Genomic DNA, 24,983 nt, shown 5'->3' on the forward strand with positions numbered 1-24,983 from the left:
ACAGATCATGCTTTCCAAATTATCTTTCTCAGAATACGTTTGTTGCAATTTATTGCGAAACGCCACTTTTGCGATCGCCATTTTGATGATCGATTAACGTATGAATATATACGCTTTTCTTTAATCCTAGATAACAATTGTCTGTCTATTGATAAGTTTAATAAATATGAAAGCAAACAACGGAAACAATGATCACGACTGATAACATATTGCGTAGCCATATGCAAAAGCTTGAATAAAAAAGAAATATCTCTCCGGCAATATACGCGCGATCCGTTGTAAAAGTATAAATATCCATTAAGGAGACATCGATTCATCTATATGATCTGCTTTATGTTATTTAAATTATTATTATACACATGTACTTATTAATAGTTGTGTAACAAATTACAAAATTATTATTTACATTTATAAAAAAAAATTTTGAGAGCAAATATCTCCTCAATTTGTATCCACAGCTGGTAATGTAGAACTTCCAGCGCCATCTTCAATGTTAATCTGCAAGCATACAAATACGCAAACTGAACAAATGCATATACTTACATTTTTTTCCATCAACTTGAAATAGTTAAAAAATATCGAATCGAATTCTGTAATGTTTTATTTCATCGATGATTAGAAACTATGACGAATCATTCAAAGACATGAGGATAGAAAAAAGCATTCGTATTGATGAAATAATTAAACAAACTGAACATAGTAAATTTACGTCGCGTAAGATCTTGTAATTCACCGTCAACATTCATACATCAAATGCGACCTTAATTAATCAAATTGCTAATGGCGTTGAGCCAAATGCTACCTATTTGGCCTGCAATCAAAAAGCAACTGTCGTGCATACACAGCGTTTGTCATTCACAAAATTCTTATTATCGGAAAATCAAAATATGTAGTACAGAACAATATTTTCGCGAATCAGAAAATCCTCTCTTTTTATTGTATGACAGAATTAATTATTCTCAAATATTCTATGATCCCTTCTCTTTCGCGCTTTATTTTTTCATTTAATCTTTTTAATTTATAAATACACAAGAAAAGATAATAGCACTCTGTAAAAAAAAAAATGCTGACCATTAACATTCATGTTTTGTACTCTGAATTTTTTTCTTTTTCTTTTTTTTCAAATCAAAGTATATACATACTGGATAATTAGAGAATTTATTTTCTACAAATTCAAATAGCTATAGAATATATTTCTCACTTTCTCGTAATCTAACCACGACTAAAAATACAATAAAGATATTATTTCGATGATTCGAGGTGAAACTCGGCGTGCTTTTTGTTGTTGGATTTTCGAAAAATCCCGCAACGTGACGGCCCTCTGTTGGCTGTGCATCCTTGCGTGGCACAGCTCTCCAGTCAGTCTATTTTAGGGAACGACAGAAAGTTAAGATTATTTTAGTTACATTTTTCACCTCCGATCTAGAACGTAGTAGGGTGCTTTGCAATACGAACATCACGAAGGTCGAGTAGCTTGATTTTCGATATATATCGAGGGTTGCATGCGTTCCGGCTAAAAACGACGATAAGTATTTAGAAAAAAAAAAAAAAAAACTGAGAGAAGAAAGAAAAATTACTTCAGAAGGAATATTCTAAGAAACATCACGATTACAAGATCATTATATAATCCAGATCTCGACGTGTTTCTCCGAGAGCTCCGGAAGAAGGAAATAATGACCAGTCATTAGACGATGGCTCATTCTTCCATCCTTCGACAAAAATCATCTACACGGAAGAACGTGCACAATCTCAATCTTCTTTATCAAATTTTTTATATGCGCGATACATCAATTGTTTGTGTGAAATTTTACTCTACGATTTCTTATTGTTTGTTCGAGTGTCATTCCACGTTGTTAACTAAATCACCAACGATATAGTGGAAGTGTATTCATTATTCTTTCCGCATATTTTTCATCAAACAGTGCAATGTTAGAGTGTAATCGATGTGCTATTTCCATAGAAAAGTATATGTACATCCGTATATGTTTTAAGTTTTTGACATTTAAATCCGTTCTCGATCAATCGATATATCATCATCATGGACACACGCAAAATGTCCAACTGGAACGTGCTGAGCATGGAAGCAGCTCTTCAACAGCTGAACAATTTCGATGAAGACAAAAAGGAAGTTACAAAACGGTCGAATACGGTATCTCGGTTTCCTATCTATTTCATAAAAAATTTTTTAAACGCTGTCGCAGTAATAATCTCGTCTCATTCTTTCCGCTGTTTTTGAAAGAGATTTGTAACGTCATGCTTTTTTTTTTTTGTACAACCTGCAAGACGTCAGGATTATGACGTCTTAAAGATTCTTCTTCTTTCGGTCCTCTTTCGCGTTACCAAGATATACTAATGCGTTCTGTCTATTCTTATCTTTGCTTGATGGCTGCTTGACTGACTGCTTGCCTTTATTTATAACTAATTAAGCTACCAGTCAGTCCGAAATGAGTCTTAGTCCAGGTCAGCCGGCAAACTCCTGACAAATCGTTTCCCAGTCTGGGACTTAACTTATTTCTTAACTCGCGGTTCCCCGAATGGTTATAAACTATATTCGTGGCTCTTTTGCAGTTCCAATAGTTTGATATCAATCGGGAAACGTGTAATTGCAAGTGATTTCTTTCTAGATCGATCGTAATCGGGATAATTAATTGCGTTTGAGCAATTCCAATTGCAGTTACAATGAGCACCTGGCATCATCTGGACGTGGAATTCGCCACGAGTGCTATATCTAGAGAAGATATCGGTGGTAGTATTTATCGAAAAAGAATTGTGTCTAAAGTGGTAATTATTTCACTAAAATACACTGATTAATAAATTTATTTGATTAATATAAAAAAAAAAAAGAAATGTAATTTCGAGCCTAGCAATCTGTTCGTGCAACAGCATTCATCTTACCGTATCGTTTACTAACATCACGCGAGGGGATTTAATTGAAAGTAAAAGAAATCCCATTTGCACCGGATGAAACCATCCAACGAAGAGATGATATCGATGACGGCATGCATTATCGCATTGCGCGACTCGTGACTTTCTCTGATAAAAGTTGAGCTTGCAAACGATAAACGTTAACTTTGAAAGAAAAAAGGGGAAAAAAATATAGACGTATCGTTCAATAAATAGTTCTTATCCATCTTGTTATTTAATCAAAACACTCGAATGTTTAATACCCCGAGCCCGCTAATCGCAGATGAGATGATAGATACCAATTGTTCTTATCGAAAAACAACAGCTCGTGTTTCTTAAACTTTTTGTTGTAGTGCGATATATCGTCGTGTAAGTACCACGTGCGTGAATCTGTCTTGTCGTTAAGTCTCGTGTCGGATAAGTTCCAAGTCGCAGATCAACTGAACCGTTGTTGGCAGATTTCTAGAAAGCCTATAATGCTTGACAATCTGACAGTGTATTTATTTTATCAAGTATTTCATGACGTTTCCTCGAACTAAAAAAAAAAAAAAAAAAAAGGAGGGGCAGAAGAAAAGATAAAGGCTAAAAATTTTAATGAACGTAAAGTTTCACTAAATGAATGTCTGACTTTCTTGAAAACAATTTTCATTATGCCGTGTCCTGGAGTATTTCATTTCCGGAGCCCTTTTGTTGTTCGCGGCCACGTGCAACGGGAGTTGCGAACACGAGCCAGAAAATCTAAACTTCGCCCAAAATCTGACGTTTCACGGGAAACAGAAGGAAATGCACCTTGGCTGCAGGTGACGAGTTTAAAATTAAAGCGGAGACGGGTCTTCCAAGTCTTATATTTAGGACGACGCGCAGGCGCGATCCGATTAGAAATCCCGTCGAAGACTTAGAACTTCTACACTCCCCGAAATCCGTCGCGAGCCGCGATTTTCACGAATCTTCGTCACCATCGTAGAAATATCATTCCCCCGTTATTCTATATACCTAATCCCTCCGTGTTCTTTTCTCCTCGCATGGTGCAAAGTCGAATTCGTGCCGCGTGTGTCAGAAGTTCGTTCGATAGATCAACATCCTGTCGATCGAAGTACGCCCTGTGACGAATATTACTTCCCAAAAAGAACCTCGTTCGCCTCGAAAACCACGTTCTGAGAAAATAACAAGATGGATCTCGGGGGTGTCGATGTCTGGGGTCAGATAGCCGTGGAAACGTCCCAGATGTTCGTTTCCGAGGGCGGCGTGGTTAAAAGTCGTTTCGCTGGAACAGTAAGTGACCAATCTTATGGAAAACGTGTCGGGAGAAGCAAACAGAGAAGTTTGATGTTTCGGTGGCAGACAGTTCTCTCAAACAGTTTCAACGATTGTCATCTCTCATCTTTTTAGACGATAGAAAAGCTGCCGGACAAAGTGCTGCTGAACGTCTTCTGCTACCTGTCTCATCGTGAAATATGCGGGATGGCACGTGTGTGCAAGAGATGGCGGCAAATCGCGTACGACACGCGACTATGGAAGCACGTATCCCTACGGCCGGAAATCAGTGGGCTGCACGTGAATTCCTTGGACAATCTGCTGCACTTGATCAGGTACTTATTTTCTCAATATAACATTGGCAAGTAACGAGTTTCTCGCCACTGAGGTTCAAGCCAGAATTTCTCGCTTTTTGCCAAGATACAAATTATAAACGTTGATTATAATACTACGGATCAGAGAGTCGTGATAACATTGAAACGATTTTCTCTGACACCAAGCACGCGTTTCGGAGCCTCGCTGAGGTACATCGAGCTACCGATCGAATTGATCACTCACACGGTTCTCCACGAGTTGGCCAACAAATGTCCAAACTTGACGCACATGCTGCTCGACTTTTCCACCGCCATGCAGCTGCACGACTTCTCGGAAATGCAAGCCTTCCCGACCAAGCTGAAGTACATGTGCATCTGCCTGTCAGAGGTAATCTTCATGGAGGGTTTTATGAGGAAGATTTACAATTTCATCAATGGCCTGGAGATCCTGCATCTTATAGGTTCGTGTCTATTTATCTTCGAGATTCCTAAGTGAATCCTTACGACACCACGAGAAACTAACTGCGCGTACGGTCTTACAGGAACGTACGAGAAGGTGGAAGAAGAGGAGGAGGAAATTTACGAAGTGATAAACGTGCACAAACTGAAATCAGCGACTCCTAACTTACGGGTGATCAATTTATATGGGATCAACTTTGTGGACGATTCGCACATCGACGCGTTTTCTTCCAATTGCATCCAGCTCGAATGCCTGGCCGTGAATTTCTGTGCCAAAGTCACTGGCTCAACCATGAAGACCCTGTTTCAGAGGAGCAGAAGATTGAAGTGTCTTCTCATGCAAGGCACAAGTAGCTAAGCATTCAACCGTACAATTTTATCTACGATCACGCGAAATTCGACGATACTGTACGAATGTTTCTTTCAGATCTTCAAAGCGAGTACGTGATGCAGGTGGAATGGGAAAAGTCGAGCATCCAGGAGCTCGACGTCACCGCGACAGACCTGTCAACGGAATGTCTGATCGACATGTTGTCCAGAATTCCGGGCCTTCGTTTCCTGAGCGCGGGTCAGCTGAACGGCTTCAACGACAGCGTGTTAAAAGCCTGGGCCGAACTCGGCAATGCTCGGAACCTGATCGCCCTAGACCTGGACAGTTCCGACAACCTGACTGACGACGCTCTGCATAAATTCTTGTCGAGATACGGTCATCAACTCTGGGGACTCGCCTTATCCGGCATGCCTCACATCACCGATCAACTGTGGCAGAGTGTGCTGCCCATACTGACCAATGCCAAGTAAAATATATTTTTAGATCATTCAATATCCTCAATGTAGTCGCTCTGGCAAAAAGCGAATCGAATTCCAGTCGAAAATTTTTTCATCTTATTTCTACGTGCGTTTCAACAGCGAATGCGAAAGCATCTCGAAGAATTCAGTTTATTTTTTTTTTTCTGTTTTTTTTTTTAATTTAAAGTTTAGTTTAGTCTCTCTTTTAGTTAGCTTTTACGACGTTACCTTTGAAATTCGTGTGTCTCGTTTGTTTCTAGAATTCTCGTGATGGGAACACAGGAAAGATTGGGCGTGAATATTCACGTGGATCAGCTGATGGACGGAATTGCCAACAATTGTCCAAATTTAGAGCGACTGGAGCTCCGCTGGGATCCGGAGAATCTCCGGTTCTCCGACAAGAGCCAGAAGGCTATAGACATATTACGCGTAAAGTGCATTAAATTACGATGTTTAAGCTTGAGGTAAGCTCGTAAGGCCGGGAACGGTTTGAAACGAGACAATAAATATACTATGTACTTATGAAGTCGATGCGTTCGCAGCGATGGAAGATACTATGAAATAGTGAAGGCCAACTTCGAGCGTGCCGATAGACTGACGGTTGTTCGTACGACAACGTGCTGCCGCGTGTCTAATTACTACCTCTTAGCGAATTATAAGGATTTGATTTTCAATTAACTATCACGATGTAAATATTCGTACGTACGCTGCTACGAGGATTTTCATTGACGAGTTTTTCCATAAAAACGAAGTGTCGAGACGAACAAGCACATCAAAGGGGTAACACGTTAAAGATTAAACACAGATGTTAAAGCAGACATTACAAAACACGTGTAACTCATAACGAAATCTCTCTTGTTTCAGCGTAACGTATCAAACGACAACTACGATCAAACAACGAATCTACCTGCGACTACTCAAGTGTAATACTGTTCCCTAGCATTACGATAAGAAATCATGGCGCAAAATAACAGATGCATATTTTTTTACACTATTTTCAAGCGTGTAGCGTGAGTAAACGAAATTACATCAACCCTGAAACTTTAAACTCGTTTGAACCATTACCCGCACCATTGTATCGCGAGAGAAAGGAAGACGAAGCTAAAGAATAGGGGATACTGACTACGTAGTCAATGAGAATCATTACGATAAATCTCGAGACAGGTAGAAATACAAGAGACGCAGTTATTTCTGAATTGATTGGACAACATTCTGACAACACGTGGGGAAAAGTTTTAAATGAAAAGTGCAACGTCAACGAGACAGAGGTACACGCACAATAGCTGTACGTGACGGTATCGATTATTCGCTAATTTATTCATGCAGCCGTGTAGACGACGACGACGACGTCGCACTGGCCACGGCCGGTCGGTCGATTCGCTCGATTCCATGCTCTAACCACATGCCAGGCCCTTCGTTTATGTGTTGCGTTATAGTCGACGCAGAACCGTCGTGGCTGACACGACTTTTCGCATGATCCCCGAAACTTTTCGTCGATCGTCGCGTTTCTTCCTCTCGTGCTCCTTTTAATCCCGATCTTCCCCAATGTCTGATATCGAGGAGGAGCTGCTGGTAAAGAAGCTGAAGATCGTCCTCGTCGGTGACTCTGGATCCGGCAAAGTGAGTTTTCCAATCCTGTCCGCAATCGAGGTTTCTGGTTAACCAAAAGTGTTGTCCAAGTTTCCATTCTTTTTTTTTTTCTTTCTTCTATTTCTGTGCCACTTCTGCGTTTCCGTGAGATCGACAGAAATATCGATTTTGACTTTCGATCGGAATTTTTTTGGAGAGATATATACATATATATGAGACACGTCGATGTACACGATTAAATTATTTCGTAGTTCAGCGTGCCTGAGCCTCGAAGAACGAAGCTACGTATCGATTTATTTCTTTCGTGCGTTGTGGTCAGTGCCACTGTTAAACACACTTGCACAAACCGAACGTCTTATAGTTATTTCCTTCCTTCTATACGTTCTGTTCCAGTTTACTTTTACCGATGGTAATAAATGGTCAGTGTAATATTTTTCTCACCCGAAGTGTCATTCACTGTTATTAGTAAACTCTTGGTAATTAGATAATACACGGTTCAAGTACAAATTACATATTCGTGACGGTTTCACCAATTATCTTTGATTCTTTCTCTCGTTAAAATTCTTTTGTTTATTAATTACGAGACTGGTTCTTCAACAACTTTCGGATAAACTGTTAATTAGCGAACAAGCACGGCACGCGAGTTGTCGATCGAACTGGAAATTCCGACTTGCAATCGAATGCTTGAAGGACTGCGTAACGATTTTTCGAAACTTCTGGTTATTTTTAATAATATTGCGTAATTAACAATCGACGATTTATTTTCGAATTATTTTTCGATTGGAAAACGATAATCTCTCTCTGTAATGATAGAATAGCAATTCTGGATAACTGAAATTCAAGGATCCCTGTTTAGACAAGCATCGCTCAGAAATTTTGCAATAACGAGTTCACGAGACAGTACTCGCCAACGTCTGGAATTGACTTCTTCCTGAAGAACGTCAGCGTCGGCTATTATAAAAATGTTAACCTACATTTATGGGATGTCGGCGGTCTTGCGTTACATGGAAACATGCTCGATAAATACGTCTTCGGGGCTCATGTAAGGAAAAAAAAAAAAAAAAAAAAAAAACAACGCGTCCGATAAATGCATCCAGATTACATTATGAAAACGTTATCTTATAAAAAAAAAATTTTCTACTACGAATGAAGAAAAAAAAAAGAAATAATTTTTCAGATAATTCTTTTAGTGTACGACGTGACGAATAGCTTCAGTTTCGAAGTTCTCGAAGAGTGGATAGGTAAAATCAGACAATTGAGCAATAACTACGAGGAAACACCGCTGATGGCTGTGGTTGGTAACAAATGCGACATGGAACATCAGAGGACGGTGAAAAAGGATCGAACACACAAATTCGCCGCGGACAATGGATTTCCGTCTCACGATGTTTCCGCTAGAACTGGCGAAGCGGTAAAATATTCTTTAAACAATGACGAAAGCAATATCCTGTCTTTCTTTAAAAAAAAAACAGAAAAAACCTGGATTTTATTGCAGGTTTCTTTGTGCATAGTGACTTTAGCCGCGCAAATCTTGGGTGTTCGATTAACGAAAACGGATCAGGACTATCACAGGCCCATAATAATTGCGGAAATAGGTGACACGGTGGACATGAACACTGTTCACAAGGTTGTGAAACGATTCCCCACAAGGAAGCAAACTCAAATTCCTTTTCATCCCCATTTACCCGGCTCGAAGTCGTCGGTTTGCCTGTTACAGTGAAAATTATCGGAGCAAGAAGCGACGTTTGCAACGAGATATTTTTCACGCAACAGATAGAATAGATATCGTAAGAGATAGAGTAGAGGCGACAAAAATCAAGGACAATAGACAGTGTACATAAGAGAGACGCCCGTAGAAATATTTTTCGCTACTTTCTTACCGTACGGGAGAGTTCACTTATATATACATACAATACTTTAAGGGGCCAATGCAATAAACCACTGGTGTCTTCGTAGTAGATTTAAAAACAGATTTATTTATCGATAAAATCTTACTACTTGCGGTAATAATATTAATATGGGTCGATGTGTAACAATGTTAAAAATACCTTTACAATAATAGTAATATTATTCGTTACAGTAATGTACATACACTGTTGATTGAGTACATGCCATGAACTTGTATTCAAATCGTCCTCTCGGTGATTTTGTTATATATAAATGTTGGTGAAAAGATTGTTCAATATTGAGAATAGTCGTTAAGAAATCACGTGTTAAAGAAAGCTCCGTAATCGCTTTTGAATATCGTAAGATTAAGTAAAACACGATAGCGAGCGAATAAGCTTTTATTCGCGTTTTAAGAATCGAGGAAGAAAAATTGTTTCGTCCATTAAGGAAGTCGCAGATGTATCTCTATTTTTATAAACTGTTGATTCACAGGTTTTTCTCTATATCTAATTCATTATTAATGGCACTAATCATGCAAAACGAGAAACACGTACAAAACGGGAAACACAAATATACAAAACGGAACGCATACAACGGAAGAACACGTCCTTTAACAAATAGGAATGAGTAAGACCGCAAAATGTGCGTACTCTTAGAACAATCGGCTTCGAGTAATATACATGTAAAATGTACATTGAAAGCATTAAACAGTAAAACATGTTAATAAATAGTCGAGTTTGTTTCATTAGGAATCAACGGCACAGGAGTTCACAAAATAGGATACATTTTTAATTATTCGAACGATATTACTAACCGAATGACCAATCCATTTTGGGATCAGTTTTTAAATTAACACTTCATTGAACATATATATATTTATATATACAAGTTCAAAATTTAAATTCGTATTGCAGAAGTGCCAATTGAAAAACTATTGTTCACTTTTCGAGTGTACGAGTTATCAAAGACTTTCATTCGAATGTTCGTTAGACGAAGAAAAACTCATTGATCGTAATCGAATGAACGATATTAATTCACGGACGGTGCAGTCGATAGAATTTGATCACGCATTTGAACTAACTGTAAGATTCTACATGTTAGGCGTAGAAGGTGCAAAATTATAATTTTGGTAGACTTTATACGCTATCGATTACTCGTCCCTTTAGAAAACAAAGATTCTAAATATCTCGATTAATACATTGCTTCTTTTTTTTTTTTTTTTACCCTAATGCGATCTTCAGTCTCATTATTATGCGGTGTGTAAACTATGCGGAATTTGTTAAACTATAAGACAGGTTTTGTTAATGGTCTTTTTGGCCATACATTCTTTTCTAGAATCTTTTCTTTAGCCTCCCATAGTTGAGTGAACTTCTCATTCAAAGGAGCAATGTACGTTTCTATCCACTCTTGTATAGTGTAATTGTCATATATGCTTTCCATAGCTGTTCTTATTTCTTTCTCAATATACATTATTTCCATTTTGTGTCTATCTAGTTCAGCAACTGCTCTCTCTACATAACTAGGATTTGAAAAGGAGTATTTTATATTGTATGGTTTCAACCATCCCTTAAATGTGTTATCTTGTTCCATTTTATTGACTTCTTGAGTCAAAGAATACAGCCGCAATGTAGCAGCATAAATAGATACACCGTGATAACTACATTTGGTCCAACCATATTGAGGTTCCGGAATACTTAAAGAAATGATGCCCTCGCACTGTAGTGCTTGTAATACTGACGTAGGTACTTCTACTGGGAATCTACATAAATCTGGAGCTTGCAGAATGGCTAGATTTACAGCAAGCGAGGGTATGGCAGAAGGTAGAAGTTCACAAAGCACGCTGAAATGATCGTATCTTTGCCACCCTGTTAAGATTGTACCTTTAAATGTAATTTGTGTAGAATATTTATTAATGATTTCTAACCAACGTTGATGGTTCTCCATATGATATCCAATATCAGTGTAATATCTGTCTGGAGCAGTGGCACCTTTAAAGGCAGTAGCAACCCAAATATTCTTCCAAATTGATGCGTAACTTTCCCATAATTGATCTGTCAACGACGCTCCAGGATCAGTGGTGTACTTCCAAACAACAGGCTCTACCATTAAATGCAAGCCTCTGTCAATTATTTCTTCTGATGATATTTCTCTAAATTCATCATCCCACATGAGAACAGTAAGTCCTGGATACTTGGTCTTTATATACTTTGCCACTTTTGAAACATGATCCAGGAATAACTGTTTCTTTCCCCATTGTCTTTTAACCATCATGTCTAAACATCTAGAGCATTCTCCTATTTGATACACTTCATCAGCACCAATGTGTAGGTGCTTTATGTCAGGATGTGCCTCTATTATTTGGTCTATCATTTCATAAATCAGTGGCAAAGTTTTGTTGTAAGTGGGACATAAAACTTGAGGATACTTAGAGACCTCTCTATAGTCTTTATATTGATCTAACTTAAGGACAAATTCCATATGACCAAAAGTTTGAATCAACGGTATGACCATAAGCTCGTTCTCGCTGGCTATTTTTTGAATGTTAGCGATATCCCGCTTGGTATAGCAATTACCTGCACTGATATTTTGTATTATTCCTTCAAAGGGAAACATATCCTCGTATTCTATAAGTATACCAGTGGCACCTAGTTTTTTGAGCAAATGTAGCAGGTACTTATAATAACTTGCCTTCGGAGGGCCACCTTTAAGATCTAAATGAACAATTTTATGACCCTTAAACAAGGGTGTCATTTCTGCGTGCGATCTTTCATAATTCAAGTCACTGAACAACTTTCCCCCACCGCTTTTCAATTTTCCCATTATGTGAGCCTCTATTTGCTGCTTCCTGGCAATATTAAGAGGATTCTCCGTGAGATCGCTCAATGGATAAACTTCTTCGATCTTAAATCGGGGATTTAATTTATTGGACTCGATATCCTTGACCTCATTACCGAGAATATGATAAATAACAATTAACAGGGTAAAACTGATCATTACAATGATCATCAAAGAGGCTCTGCCTCTTAGTCGCGTCATGATTGTCAGTCCAGCAGAACATCAAGATCGAGTCACTTTATTATTATCTCTGTTTAATCAAAGCTCTTGTTATTTTATGTATCACGATTTGATTGTTCGTCTCTATGAATATCGGCACTTGTGCGGGAACAATGTTGCTTCTAAGCTCGTGATCCAAGTTGAACTTACACAATATGGATTTATTATTACAAAATAATGTAATATTCTTTAATCAATCTCATTTGCAAAGAAAGTTTCTCTTCCTTATCACAGATTAATGATAGAAATGATAAATCATTGTTACTACTGTATAGTGATAAACGCCATCGAGAAGCAGGCTAGGCAACTGTCGATCGTATTCAGTGATAAACCTATCTAACGTATGCGAGATATTTTGTATTAATATATACATCCTATTCGATTGTTTAACTTCCGAATTAAATATCTGTATAATTTCACTTAAACGAGGAACTCAAGTGTCATAGGAACATTTCGGACTTAATAATCTGTATTTCTACGTGATTGGTTATCGAGAATGAGGGAAACATATCCCTAAAAACTGCGTCGTATTACGATCATAATATTACGTTTTGTACTACGCAAAACGTAATATTCGTCACGTTTACCTACTAATTACTGTCAATTTTACAAAATCATTTTGCAGTGAACAATTTATTCACAAAATAATCGACAGGTAATAAATTCGATTTTATAAACATCGTATCAATGTTTTTTTTTATATACTATATACGACTGTTGTGTAAAATGAAATAATACTTATGTGTTGGTGGGTTTTGCGCGAGAGATACATATTTATGGGAAATCAGGGTTGCCACTATCGCGCGCTTGACCTATAAATAACAGCTCGTCATTCTGCATCGAATTTATTCAACGAGGTCCAGCCTCGGAAGCACGATAATTTGCAACGATGTTGAAGGCAATAAGGCATGCCTGGCGCTCTGTTGCGTCGCAATCTCACTTCGTGTCTTCAGACGTTTCTCTTCTCGTTTATCGCCGAGAGTTACAAACAAACCGACGCGTTCGTCCAATTTATTGAGAAAATACGCGCATTGATTAAGCGCGTAAAATGCAAAACGAAGGGCTGCACGAAGCTAAGAGCGAAAATAGAATTCCCGTTCACGTTCAACGGGAAAAAGAATCAAAGACGAGCGAAACCGGAGAGGCTCACAGCCTCGTGTAATCGAATCCTTAGTAGCGAAATCTTAAATCCTAGTCCTTTATCTTGTTTCCAGTTTCCGCGAACTGCATGGCCACCCGTTACATACTTAATGAACGTGACTCACATCTCTTTAGTTATGACGAGAGTAGGGGAATAATTCTAGACAATAAAGCTATTTAATGATGGCCACTCTAAGAGAGTTTAAACCACGCGCTTGGGATAACGCGCGGTTTGCGATTTCAACTTATTGTAATCAATTTTATACCAAAATTGTAAACTTGCAATCTTTGATCGTTGCTTCTTTTATATAACCGGTACACGCGAATAGATTTGTCATTAAAAGTGTGGGAATAAAACGTCACAGAGAAGATCATTTTTTTCCAATAAGAAAGGCATGTACTTTCTAAATAAAATGTGAGAAACGGAGTGAAAAAATGCTTCTTTATGAATAACACACTGTAATATATACGGGACGTGGGAGAAAAAATATTTATCTTTCCGAAATAATGTGTATTATTGCCAGTGTGTGTGTTTGAGGAGAAAGTTGGATTTTGAATTGCGCCGTCTCTGCGCAGTAGATCCTTGACGCTGCGCAGCTTGCAATCAATAAACGTGTACGAAGGAATGGAAAGCTATCTCGGTGCAGCGATCTTCTTTCTAACATTTTAGGTATGAAAATAAACGTAACGATCGACGTAAATCATTTTCATGCGACGCGAACGAGCCTTCTTTGAAAACTCTATGATAAAAACGAGCTCACCGTACATATCTCCGACGCATTTTTGTCGACGACAGAAATGAAAAGAAAAAAAGGAAACACGCGAGCTCGTTCGTATCAGGCGAATCCGTTTTAATTCTCTCATCGGTTCGAGTCTCGGAGGCGTCGACGCGCCTTCATAGCAACCGAACCGAAACAAAGACTCGGTTTCAACGATTATTCAGAAATCATGACTCAAGTCTACGTATGTAGACAGTGTATCTATGTTTGTACAGTCTTTTTTTTTTCGCGGGAATGCATGCAGCTGCGTGACGGAAAAAACAAGCATATCGGAGGGGAATCGAGGAGATCATCGTATCGTTCAGCTAATGTATCTGACTTAGGCATTCGACAAGTGTATGATATTTGCATCTGCAATTAAGTCGCAACCCGAGAGGTTAAAACCCTGTGCGACGAAACGGAAGATCAACGAGCTCGCTCTCGAAGAAATATCTTCTTTATGATTTAATTGAACCTTGAAAGGGATCCTCGTAATTTTTATCAATCTGCGAGAAAAATTTATCACATTTGTAGCTCGAAGAGCATCGGAATCTGTTGTTCGTCGGGGTATGCGTAAAGTACACACTCGTTTATCGACGTTGATAACAAAAGTAAACGGTGGTGAGGAAATTCGGGAACTGTTTGAATTAGGCAATATTATTTTATCAGAGACAGAGTCGCGTATCCGTTACACGTTCTTTTGAAGAAAATCTCAATCAAGGACGTACTCACACGCTTCCGTTTCAAGATGCAACGATACACGTACATTTTCATTCTCGAGAATCTTTCACAGCTGACACCGGCGATGACGCGTTATTAAAGCAAACTGCTCGACGCACTGCGCAAAGAGCGACCAATTAGACGAGGAAACGTTTCTCCGTTGCTTTTATTGGCATCAAAGAAGCATCAGTGGACAGCTATGTTTGCTGGCACTTTACGTGGCAACAAGAACGATTAATGGATCGATCGAAGTGGCATAAATCTCGACGCGGCAACGAAAAACGCACGAAAAAAAAACCTTTTGCCTTTCGTGCAAAAGGGCGAAAGAAAGACAAAGGGGGAAAGAAATGGATCGTCCTTTTTATCCTTATTGAGCCAATTCAACCTTACCACCAATTGCATTTCTTTCGAAATGCATCGCTTCGGATTGTGTGTACACAAAAGAAATGTGGCGCGCGAGGCGCGATTTTTCGCTGACAATAAGAAAACCTTGCGGCCACTAACGCACACACACCGACGGCCTTTCATTAAAGGAAGGGCACGCACTCCCGAGCTCTTTCGAGTCGTCTGGAACCTCCTGAGATAACGTGACATTACGGTCAACCGTGCGAGCAGTATGCGCGTGAACGTCGAAGAACGCGCACCTTCTCTTTCCTCTTTTCCGTTATTCTTTATTTCCTCGCTCGTCGGCCTATAGTTCCATTGGAAAATCCCATCCCCCTCATTTAAATTCTTTTAAAGAATTCTCGTATTTCTCGTCGATTATCCAGCTTCTGAAAATGCAGTGACGTGCTCAATTGTGATATATCGATCGCTACATTGGTGTCAAACTTCGCAACTATAGATCGTAAGTTTCCAGCCGTGCTACTCCGTTTCTGTCTGTCTGTCTGTCTCTCTCTCTCTCTCTTTCTCTCTCAGCGTGTTTCCTCGTGTGCCTGGTAATTCGCTTGAAAAGCGACGTGAACGTAACCGTGAACGATCGATTTTTTCCCCTCTCGATCGTAGAAAGAATGCGGGAAATCGCGTCGAAACGAAAGTGCGCACGGTGCAAACGAACAACAGCGTTTGACAGCGTTCAACATCCACCAGCGTGAAACAGGAAAAGTGAAAGGACTTCATAGACTTCCCGTAGAGGCAATCTGGCACGTGATGCTGCCGTTAGTACGTGCAGCCGTAAAATTACCGGCTGTTTTCTTGACCGACTTCGCGCTCCTGGAAAACGTTGCGTCCTAACGTGCATTTCGTACGTTCGCGCGCACGGAAATCGGTTTCGCGTCCAGATCGGCGTCGAGCCAGAGGCGTGAACTCGGCTGTTCGTTTGCCAATCGACCGGTAAGTCGTAAATGGCAAAACGACGCCAACAAGGTGGCCAATTGAATTGCAAGTGGCATGTGCAACGCGCGGAAAAGTGCAACGATCTACGTGACCGTCGACCCGCCGTGTCGAAGCTTGCACAACACGACACGTTTCAAATTATCATTTCGTTCTTTCTCGACGTGCTACGTCCGCCACGACGTCGTTCGGCTGGCGAGACGCGGCACTTGAATTAAAAATAGTTGGACTCGGTGTAAAAACGCCAACGGAATCTTTGGTATTGCCACAGAACCGCGAGGACGGGACAGATTTCGCGGTACGCGGCAGATAAAACGTTCCCTGGAAGGGAAGATTCGTCATTTCCAACTTGAATTACTTGTAAACAATAGAATAAACGAGTGTTCGTCATTCGAATGCTTTTTCGAGTAATTCACCATCTTACTGATCTTTCGTTGTCGATATTCTTGATCGTTTGATTTAACGATAACGAGTTAGACCGATCGTGTCCGAGCGATAATATAATTGAGAACATTCTTGTCAGCTTCCGTGGCCAAGACACAAATGACGTAAGAATTTCCAAGTTTTCAATGGTAAACAGTCATTAACCCAAGCGTTATCCAAGGGTTACATCGTCACATCGAAACGTCAGACTTTCTAAAATGATGTGTCCGTCAGTGACGTCAACGAGCATCCTCGAACAACACTCACGCACACATTCCAACGAATTAACTCTCGAAACGTTTGCGGGAGATCTAGCTGACTCCCACGAAGCTCGACAACAACACGTGTCCTCGTAGCTTCGCGCCAGAGACGCCTCTTCGTCCGTCGTTTTCACACGTGACAGATAAAACGAAAGCTGGAAATAGAATAATAACGCGGAAATTTATTCGACGGTCGCATCTGCTTGACAGTTGATCCGCAACAATGATAGGGACCAATTGGACGATGACGTAAAATGTCAGAGGGATATACATTTAAAATTCGAGGAGTGACGAAGAAGCTCTGTCTGATTAGAATTGACATCGATAGTACATCGCGTTTCATCGATTCACGATCGATCGATGCGCGACGAAACTGCGACGAACTTGCGGCCGCGATATTAACAGCTTTGCGATAATCGTTTATTAACGAGAATCTCCGTACGAGAAACCGTAGACTCGGTTCGAAGCAACTCGGCTTCGCAATTACCGGTAACTTGATTCGGGATTCGCTGGACGTAAGACATTTATCATTTCCCGGTAAGTTCACGTGACGACTCGAAAAACACCTTATCTACCAGTACTGGGTACTTGAGGATTCACGGAATCGAGATTAGTCACGAATACATTTTGACAGAGAGCACGGCTATTTCTAACGCGCCTCGTGGCCGCGGGGGGTGCGACCAATACGCGTATTTTTAGAAAATGATGTTATTAACCCTTTACTGTTTAAATACACTTCGACAGAAGTATCGTCTCGTCTCGTTCGTTCGTTCGCCAAGACGGAGAAATATACATGTGGTGATATAATCATTGGTGGATTTAATGTATTTGAGAAATTTCTTCCACTCTGTGCAAATGAAGTTCGACGAGATAGAAAAGCGAAGCGAAGCTTCGTCACGAAAGCAAATGTATTCCCTGTTCACAGAGGCGACATGAATAAAACGGAACTGAACATCGTCTTGGGCACCGAGCCGGCGAGGACATCCTCGAGCGTAATTCACTCGCACATTCCGGTGCCGAGGATATCGAATGCAATTAAAGCCCAAGAAAGGTGTCCCCCGTCCCGCAGGGGTTCCTTCGAGAAGCTGTCTAGAGGAGTGTCGGTGGCCGCTCAAAGGGCGTCCTTCGAGAAGCTCGACGCTTCCGTTCAGCAGCAACGATCAAGGAACAATAATTTGTCGAGCTCGAGCATCGAGATGCGGAACACCGAGACTGAGAAACTCGCTCTCCAGACTGCGACTGCTAACTGTAAGACGAACGAGCCGGTCGCCGTGGCGAAATTGAACAGGAGCAATAGCCTGGAGAGCAAGTGGAAGAACAAATACGAGGAGTCGGAGAAGAGGAGGAAATTGTTGCTACAGAAGAGCGAGGCCGGTAATTAATAATTAGTAATAAGTTTCGCGGCGTAATGAGCGTTTGTATGGGGCCGCCTAAAGTCGTTAGAGAACTTTATTATGATTCCATTAGTCATCATTAACGAAGTGACGAAACACGGCTTCTTCCCTCCGCTTGCGAGCATTAATTTGATTAAACAGCTGGGACAGCAATGGGGGGGAGGGGTTGGTAAATACGGGGAACGGCGCCGATTGTACCTACAACTTCCCTTCCGCCCGTTTTTCCGGAATTTCCCTCTTTTCCTTACTCTTTAATTTTGTTTTTCACTTTCAACGGATCGATTCGAACGACGATGAAGCTAGTAGTCACTTGCATCTCTTCGAATCGATTGATTTGTTGTTCGTCGCGGGAAGGATCAAGGTGTAATGGACTTATGTAAAATAAGAGCAACAGACACGTATAGCGAGAGGGAAGTGGCTGACGCGTGATTGTAGTTCACGGCCAATCATCCGTAATGCAACGTTAATCGTTATTCGGTCGTGATTCACTCCTGCATGCAAAATGAATTCTGCGACGTTTTCTTAGTCACTGGCCATACGCGATGGAATTACAAATTAATCGTAATAAAATATCGCCTGTAGTATCGGGAGTGTATTTGCAATTAAACTGTCAAAAATATACGTAATTTTTACAGCGTGCAAAGAACATGCCGATTTGGAGAGGAAATGCCAACAGCTGCAGAAACAAAATAGCACTTTGCAGTCGCAAGTGCAAGAAAAAGAACAGAAACTTCAAAAGTTGCGGACAGGTAATTATTTTATAATTACACAAAATGTTTTAAAACTTCGTCATTTGTTTGTTTGACGAATTCTTGAATTTCTTTACAGTTTCCGAAGCGGTGTGCAAAGAGTACGAGCAATTGAAACATCAGTATGACACTGAAACAAGTGCCATGCACAAAGCTATGCAACAAGCGTCGCAGGTAAATGCGAGATATTCACTTTTTATTCGATATTGCACGAAATCTCGCAATTACGCGAAAATGAAAATTACTTCCAGTGGTACAGACAGAATCGCGAATTGAAGAGAAGATCGCAGATCATAACTCAGAAGTTGCTACAATCGAATCCGGAGGGTTCGCTGGATCTTGAGATACCAGACGAGGTCGACTCGAATTTCGAAGATCTTGATCAGCTGAGAGAAACGGTGAAAGGTACAAACGCGAGATTCATCGCTTATGGTTTCACCGTTAATTATGCAAGGTACTTATGAGAGTGGCTAATTTACAGAATTAAGCAAAGAGATAGCGAGGCTTCAGACGGAGTTGCATTCCGCTCGCCTTCAAGAGTTCGAAGCCCAAGAGCAGGTGACACATTTGACCACGCAATTGGACGAGGAGAGGACACTCCGGCAAAAATGTAATTAAAAACACCTGCACGATCCTCCGATGTTCGTCGAATCGAGATAATTTAATCATGAAATTTATCAACTAGGTGAAGAGAAGGTCAATGAAATGAAGGTGCAAAAAGAAAATATGGAAAGAGTGACGAAGATGGTTGCGGAGGAGGTACAAGCGTTGAAGGCGCAATGCGATCGCGAGAGAGAAAACGCCAAGATTATGAAGATAGAAGCCGAAAGGGTAAAATGTCTTTAACTTAAAATGCCTAATTGATTATGTCATTAGACATTGGGGACTGTAACAATTTGCAACTTTCAGTTACTTATTGTTTATAAAAATCGAATATTACCAGAATTGTTGACACGTGTCGTAAATACTTTCAACAGGTACAAAAAGAAAGAAACGTGCTGGCTCATCAGAGCGCACTCCTGATGGCGGAAGTTGGCGATGACCCTAATGGAAGATTATTAACCGTCCTTCAAGAGGTGGAGTCTTTGAAGAGATTATTGGAAGAAGAGCAACAGAGCCACGCTTCTCACATACAAATGTTGGAGGAGAAATTAGAAGAGAAAGAGTCGAACGTCGAGTTCGAAATTGTGGAGGAAAAGTTAAAGCTGGCCGAGTCGGAGCTGGAAGTTGTAACGCAAAGGGCGGAAAGGGCAGAGAAGTCGGTGGAAACTCTGGAAGGAGTAGTTCAAAGTTTGAAGGCGAAAATCAGTGAACTGGAAGAGAAGCTTTCCAGGCCGCCGCCGCCCCCTTTGCCTCCACCTCCGCCGCCGCCGATGTTCAACAACGGTGGACAATCGACGATAAAGTTGCTGACAAAGGAAAAAATAAATTCTGAACGAAACGCGGTGACCGACATGGAGAATATGCTTGGAATTACGAAAAAAACGCCAACGGTTGCGCAACAACCTGGTAATTATGTTTTAGATTTTGCAACTGGTTAAGTAATTGCGACAAAACATCGCGCGTTCGACGTATAATTTTTACTTTCTCGTTTTTCAGCTATCGATGATATTATCAATCAGATAAAAGGTGGACGTTTCACGTTGAAGCAAACGGATGTATGTCTCTTTTTTTTGTATTCGTGGAAATGACTCTTTCGCGAAAGTTACGTTTCTTCGAAGTAAAAAGTGATTTGTTGCAGAAACAAAGGGAAGAGGAAAGAAAAAGACGACAAGAAGCGGAGAATGCGCCGCCTGCTGTCTCGGAAATGTTAAATATTTTAGGTACCATGAGAAGAAGAGCCAAACCGATAAAGCAGTCGTTAAAATCAACAGATTCACCGACATAAAGATAGATGTTTTAGTAAACGCAAAAAACTCGTGTCTAAGTTTCGAAAATAAGTTACGTATCATTGTTGAGACATTAATCGCGGTACGTAATTTTTTTTAAAGTAAAGATCTGTTCTATGAGAATACTGTTTATATTATTTATTTACTCGAAAAATAAATTTTTTTACCACTGAACATAATATGTAAATTGACAGTTTTTAAAAAATATAAAGTGAATATGAATAAGTGATGGAAGACAGATTGCAGTAAGCAGTATGAAAAGGTTTATTATATTATATAAAAAGCTGATTACATTTACTGTAAAATACAATGTCCATTGTACAGTAGATTGTCAAAGAAATTATCTTTGAAAAGCGTATATCTTCCTTTAATATACAAAAGGAAGGATTTTCTTTTTTTCAGGAATATGAAATAAATTAATACAAGTTTTTCAGATTGATTAAGAAATCTGTTTTTTTATTTTGTTAATAATTGGTTGCAATTTGGTAGCTTCAAATAGAAGCACTCTCCTGTAAGGTGTCATTTCATCATCTGACTCGGTCCATGTTCCAGACAACGCACTATCCGACTCTTTCTCAACTGAAAATTCAAAACTGACTGTTGCCTCTTCAGCAAAAATTTCTTCCTCTGGATTGCTCCACAGAATAGATGGTTTTTCTGTATTATTTTTCTTTTTCTGTTTCAATTTTTTGTCTGGTTTTACGTTTTCCATTTTGTAGAGTTTACAGATTAATATGTAGTATGAAAAGTTGAAGGGCATCTTTTTGGTGTTTGCTCTTTTTACGTCAGAAATTAAATTTTCCAGAAGTGGTACAGATATTTGAGCTGGGATATTTACAAATCTTTCATTAATTAATAAACCTAATACTTCTGCATCATCTTCAAGAACATGTTTTATCATTGTATTTGCTGCATCTGTTGCATGTTCATTTGCCATTTGTCTTAATAATTCTCTGAGTTGTTGTACGCAAGGATAATTCTGAAATAAAGATGCTCGTTATGACTTACTCTGCATGACTTTTGTATTAATTAAATAACACAATATATTTACCTGTTTAGAAGATAAATTAATTACTGTAGTAATACCAAATACATCATTGATATCAGTATCTTCATCGTCAGATTCGTCTAAATCTGCTGACTGCTTAACAACTGAACCCACATGGTTTTTGCTGATAATTAAATCTGTCAGACTACCTAAATCAATATGAGCTTTCAAAAACAGTTGTTGCAATAAAGTTTTAATGCCATGATAATCCGGATCCACTGGATATCTTCCTTCAAAGTCCACCTGGATTTCCATTCCCTGGTTGAAAGAATTCTATATTTTAACCATTATTAATATTTAATATTCACACAATATTTTCATTGTAACAGATTAATCGTAAAATATGAAATTTAAAAACATTTACTTAACTTAATTACAGAATACGATTCAAAAAGATTCACATTTTCTCTTCAAACATAACTTTTATCACAAATTAAAAATGTCTTTGTCTTACTCGTACAAAACTGTTAACAATAACGCCTCTAATTAACACTTTGTTGATTACGACATGTTGTACCAATGATTCTCACAATCATTAAAAATTATAAATTTTACGCATTACGCATATCCGCTTAGTTATTATATTTTATTTTCGATGAATATCAAATATTATCAAAGACAATTCTCAAACAAATGCAAATCAATGGCCGCGTGGTCAAAAGTAGGGTTAAGATCCAAGACCAAGAACATTTTATACTGATTTTTCTAAATTACTTACCTGTTCTACCTGTTCTTTCTCGTTATCCTCATTGCCTGATGAACTTTGGTCATCATCGTCGGGGAATTCGAAATTCCGCTGAATTTCACGTTTCTTGACCGGAGCAGCCATTGTCACAGACTGCTGCTTCTGCTGACTTTAGATCACGTGACGTGCTATTGCGATTGTTTTCGAGATTATTAAAAGTAACTAATCGATATTTATTTGTTCAAACATGAATTGTCTATTTACATTTATTAAAGAAACAACAATAAATATTTCTGTTTACTTTTAACAAATGTAAATTACGTGTTGCATTATAATGTAAAAAATATTTATAACATATCAAAATATTTAAAATATAAAATAGCACGAATTTTTTAGTACTTGCCAACAAATATAAATAATTCATATAACATTGCAGTATTGTAATGTGATAATCAAATAAAATACTTCTTTTTGTGTATATTAAATATAAACTTTAATGTAAAATACACAGTTTAATTAGTTCCAACATCTGTCGACAGATGTCGCATCATGCACACTTTCTTCACCGCGCGACGTCAGCAATCAGTCACGGCTCATTTAGTGCGTGGGCATGTTGTGTTTAGTGTCGGGCTGATTTTACAAGTTTTTCCCCTACAAAGGAGATGGCTTCAGGCGAGAAGAAAAGGTAAGCGAACTTAAAAGACCGTGTCATTTGTGCCAAAAAGACATCGATTAATTTAATGTACAAAAAACGAAACGCCTTTCGCGATCACACCGAGAATCGTAAATTTCGTATCCACCGCTGTGTCGCCATTTGTCATGCGCTTCAAACACACCGCGCAAGCGAACTGTTTCCTTTTCTCTTTCTCTCTTTTCTTTTTTTAATAAAAGCCTTGCCATTTCGCCGTTTGTCACGTTGAAAATTTAATCACGGCAAAGAGCAATCTACGTAATGCCACTTGGGAAAGCTCTCCCGGATCGTTCCTGTCGCACGCGTTCGATTGGTTTCGACGTGGCGGGAGGACGATGTTTGAATTTCGAACGCTGGCTCGCGTTCAGTGAGGCGAAAACGCGTCCGTTGTCGGCACTGCGAGCCAAAATTCGATTAAAGTTCTTGCGCATGGGCCGAAGGAAATCCTGTTTTCTCAAATTTCCCGGAGTCTGTCAGGTGGCACCACGGCGTTCACCGGTCCGGGTACATCGCATCGTACAATACGGAGCAGTGCGATCGCTTTTTGTAGGTTATAAAACACACGGGAGCCTATAACCGTACATCCCCGAGACGTCATAGAGTAAAATATTCGCGCGAAAGGGAAGAAAAAAAAGAAAAAAAAGAAAAGAAAGATAGACGACGGTGGCCCTTTCTATCGTGAACTCCCCCGTGAATATTTCGTGAGTGCTTTGAGCTGTGGCGGGCGGTGAGATGGCTGTCTCTCTTTCTCTCTCTCTCTCTCTCTCTCTCTGTCTCTCTCTCTTCTAGTACCTGTATTTCTATATATCTGTCTCTGTTTCTTTCTATTTATCTGGTGTTTTTATAGATGTTCGGCTGAATAGATGTCTCGAACACTGTACCATTCCCCCTTTCGCGATTGTACCTCGTGATACGTATACAACGTGTATATATATGTCGTGTATCGATGTACACAATGCCTCGATGCATTAAGGACCAGCTCGATTATCGGCTATGTACAATTGGAAGTAAATAATTTCGAAACGAAATTTTACGGGACGCGAAAGAACCATAACGTCCAGCATCTTTCTCTTACGTTTCCTATCATTAATATCTTCTTTTTCACAGTAACTGTAACATTAATTGATCGGCTTTTTCGTGAGAAAAAAAAAAATCACATCAAAAACGAGTAGATAATTTAACAAATGTTTCTCATAGAAATCACGTTCAATTTTATTCTAAAGTGTATATTTAACATACGTTTCGCGTGGTTTTTGTTATGCAATACATACTTTATCCTTCTTTGGTACTAGCAATTAATCTTATTGTTTGGGAAAGAAGTAATAAAAAAAAAAAAAAATAAAGTGTCTCGTAACATTAGTCTTTTCTTCTCTCGCAAGTGTCTCGTTGAAATTATTCGTCAAGCGGAAAAATTGAGCTACACTTAGACACCGGGCTACCCTGTATATACCATACGTGTACACGACTGCAATGTTTTTTCGTTCCTTGGCTGTTCGGTGTCTTTTGTTTTTTTTTTTTTTTTTTCTTAGCGCTGTTCCATAGCATATAGCTGTCTCACCTGCCTTGATCTGTACTACCTCTGCGTTTCGTTTTTACCCAGTGCCTCCTCTCGCGAGATACGCGTCCCCGAAATGGAAGTTTCT

At 39.4% G+C, this 24,983-nt stretch overlaps 6 protein-coding genes and 1 long non-coding RNA gene across 13 annotated transcripts in view; 4 read left to right on the top strand and 3 right to left on the bottom strand.

Moving 5' to 3' along the window:
* Positions 1-1,387: 1,387 nt before the first annotated feature.
* Positions 1,388-7,750, top strand: LOC122537423 (F-box/LRR-repeat protein fbxl-1). Of its 6 annotated transcripts, none has more exons than XM_043670564.1 (8): positions 1,388-2,149; positions 4,294-4,493; positions 4,659-4,933; positions 5,015-5,281; positions 5,359-5,728; positions 5,981-6,184; positions 6,248-6,502; positions 6,600-7,750. In XM_043670564.1, exons 1-7 carry the CDS (start codon positions 2,039-2,041, stop codon positions 6,396-6,398), a joined length of 1,578 nt encoding a protein of 525 aa, XP_043526499.1. In that variant the 5' UTR covers positions 1,388-2,038; the 3' UTR covers positions 6,399-6,502; positions 6,600-7,750. The 6 variants fall into 6 exon arrangements, with proteins under 6 accessions (XP_043526499.1, XP_043526498.1, XP_043526502.1 ...); XM_043670563.1 differs by having other exon boundaries at positions 1,389-2,149; positions 6,248-6,500; positions 6,585-7,750; XM_043670567.1 differs by having other exon boundaries at positions 1,393-2,149; positions 6,263-6,500; positions 6,585-7,750.
* Positions 5,901-6,695, bottom strand: LOC122537430. Its single transcript, XR_006308623.1, has 2 exons — positions 6,591-6,695; positions 5,901-6,189 (listed from the first exon to the last, which is right to left on the bottom strand). It is a non-coding gene; the product is annotated as an uncharacterized LOC122537430 (long non-coding RNA).
* Positions 7,203-9,927, top strand: LOC122537429 (ras-related protein Rab-28-like). The gene is made up of 4 exons (XM_043670578.1): positions 7,203-7,340; positions 8,167-8,352; positions 8,488-8,721; positions 8,806-9,927. Exons 1-4 carry the CDS (start codon positions 7,266-7,268, stop codon positions 9,028-9,030), a joined length of 720 nt encoding a protein of 239 aa, XP_043526513.1. The 5' UTR covers positions 7,203-7,265; the 3' UTR covers positions 9,031-9,927.
* Positions 9,267-12,611, bottom strand: LOC122537422 (hexosaminidase D-like). The gene is made up of 2 exons (XM_043670562.1): positions 10,064-12,611; positions 9,267-10,006 (listed from the first exon to the last, which is right to left on the bottom strand). The coding sequence occupies exon 1, from the start codon at positions 12,231-12,233 to the stop codon at positions 10,482-10,484; it is 1,752 nt and encodes a 583-aa protein (XP_043526497.1). The 5' UTR covers positions 12,234-12,611; the 3' UTR covers positions 9,267-10,006; positions 10,064-10,481.
* Positions 12,612-16,394: 3,783 nt separating this feature from the next.
* Positions 16,395-21,090, top strand: LOC122537421 (shootin-1). The gene is made up of 10 exons (XM_043670561.1): positions 16,395-16,749; positions 17,810-18,258; positions 18,914-19,027; positions 19,107-19,201; positions 19,279-19,432; positions 19,509-19,637; positions 19,713-19,858; positions 20,005-20,536; positions 20,627-20,685; positions 20,769-21,090. The coding sequence occupies exons 1-10, from the start codon at positions 16,745-16,747 to the stop codon at positions 20,913-20,915; spliced, it is 1,830 nt and encodes a 609-aa protein (XP_043526496.1). The 5' UTR covers positions 16,395-16,744; the 3' UTR covers positions 20,916-21,090.
* Positions 21,091-21,342: 252 nt separating this feature from the next.
* Positions 21,343-22,850, bottom strand: LOC122537428 (protein BCCIP homolog). Of its 2 annotated transcripts, none has more exons than XM_043670577.1 (3): positions 22,683-22,850; positions 21,968-22,222; positions 21,343-21,895 (listed from the first exon to the last, which is right to left on the bottom strand). In XM_043670577.1, the coding sequence occupies exons 1-3, from the start codon at positions 22,791-22,793 to the stop codon at positions 21,356-21,358; spliced, it is 906 nt and encodes a 301-aa protein (XP_043526512.1). In that variant the 5' UTR covers positions 22,794-22,850; the 3' UTR covers positions 21,343-21,355. The 2 variants fall into 2 exon arrangements, with proteins under 2 accessions (XP_043526512.1, XP_043526511.1); XM_043670576.1 differs by having other exon boundaries at positions 21,968-22,237; positions 22,683-22,845.
* Positions 22,851-23,221: 371 nt separating this feature from the next.
* LOC122537419 (protein Skeletor, isoforms B/C) overlaps positions 23,222-24,983 on the top strand; it is a 77,213-nt gene continuing 75,451 nt past the window's right edge. Inside the window, exon 1 of the mRNA XM_043670558.1 lies at positions 23,222-23,334. The gene's annotated coding sequence lies outside the window, so the exon portion shown is untranslated. The remainder of the gene's footprint in view (positions 23,335-24,983) is intronic.

Source organism: Frieseomelitta varia, unplaced genomic scaffold, assembly GCF_011392965.1.
Source record: "Frieseomelitta varia isolate USP_RPSP 00005682 unplaced genomic scaffold, Fvar_1.2 scaffold_909, whole genome shotgun sequence".
Classification (NCBI taxonomy): Eukaryota; Metazoa; Arthropoda; class Insecta; order Hymenoptera; family Apidae; genus Frieseomelitta; species Frieseomelitta varia.

What these genes read in the sequence shown, in the direction of transcription:
- LOC122537421 (XM_043670561.1), top strand. An exon ending in GAGGACACTCCGGCAAAAAT is followed by an intron (nt 19,638 to 19,712) that starts GTAATTAAAAAC and finishes TTTATCAACTAG; the next exon opens with GTGAAGAGAAGGTCAATGAA. An exon ending in AACGGTTGCGCAACAACCTG is followed by an intron (nt 20,537 to 20,626) that starts GTAATTATGTTT and finishes CTCGTTTTTCAG; the next exon opens with CTATCGATGATATTATCAAT.
- LOC122537428 (XM_043670576.1), bottom strand. Translation starts at nt 22,793, where the DNA reads ATGGCTGCTCCGGTCAAGAAACGTGAAATTCAGCGGAATTTCGAATTC. An exon ending in AGAAAGAACAGGTAGAACAG is followed by an intron (nt 22,238 to 22,682) that starts GTAAGTAATTTA and finishes GTTAAAATATAG; the next exon opens with AATTCTTTCAACCAGGGAAT. An exon ending in TTAATTTATCTTCTAAACAG is followed by an intron (nt 21,896 to 21,967) that starts GTAAATATATTG and finishes TCTTTATTTCAG; the next exon opens with AATTATCCTTGCGTACAACA.
- LOC122537423 (XM_043670564.1), top strand. Translation starts at nt 2,039, where the DNA reads ATGGACACACGCAAAATGTCCAACTGGAACGTGCTGAGCATGGAAGCA. An exon ending in GGAGATCCTGCATCTTATAG is followed by an intron (nt 4,934 to 5,014) that starts GTTCGTGTCTAT and finishes ACGGTCTTACAG; the next exon opens with GAACGTACGAGAAGGTGGAA. An exon ending in TTACGATGTTTAAGCTTGAG is followed by an intron (nt 6,185 to 6,247) that starts GTAAGCTCGTAA and finishes GTACTTATGAAG; the next exon opens with TCGATGCGTTCGCAGCGATG.
- LOC122537429 (XM_043670578.1), top strand. Translation starts at nt 7,266, where the DNA reads ATGTCTGATATCGAGGAGGAGCTGCTGGTAAAGAAGCTGAAGATCGTC. An exon ending in GTGACTCTGGATCCGGCAAA is followed by an intron (nt 7,341 to 8,166) that starts GTGAGTTTTCCA and finishes ATCCCTGTTTAG; the next exon opens with ACAAGCATCGCTCAGAAATT. An exon ending in AATACGTCTTCGGGGCTCAT is followed by an intron (nt 8,353 to 8,487) that starts GTAAGGAAAAAA and finishes ATAATTTTTCAG; the next exon opens with ATAATTCTTTTAGTGTACGA.
- LOC122537422 (XM_043670562.1), bottom strand. Translation starts at nt 12,233, where the DNA reads ATGACGCGACTAAGAGGCAGAGCCTCTTTGATGATCATTGTAATGATC.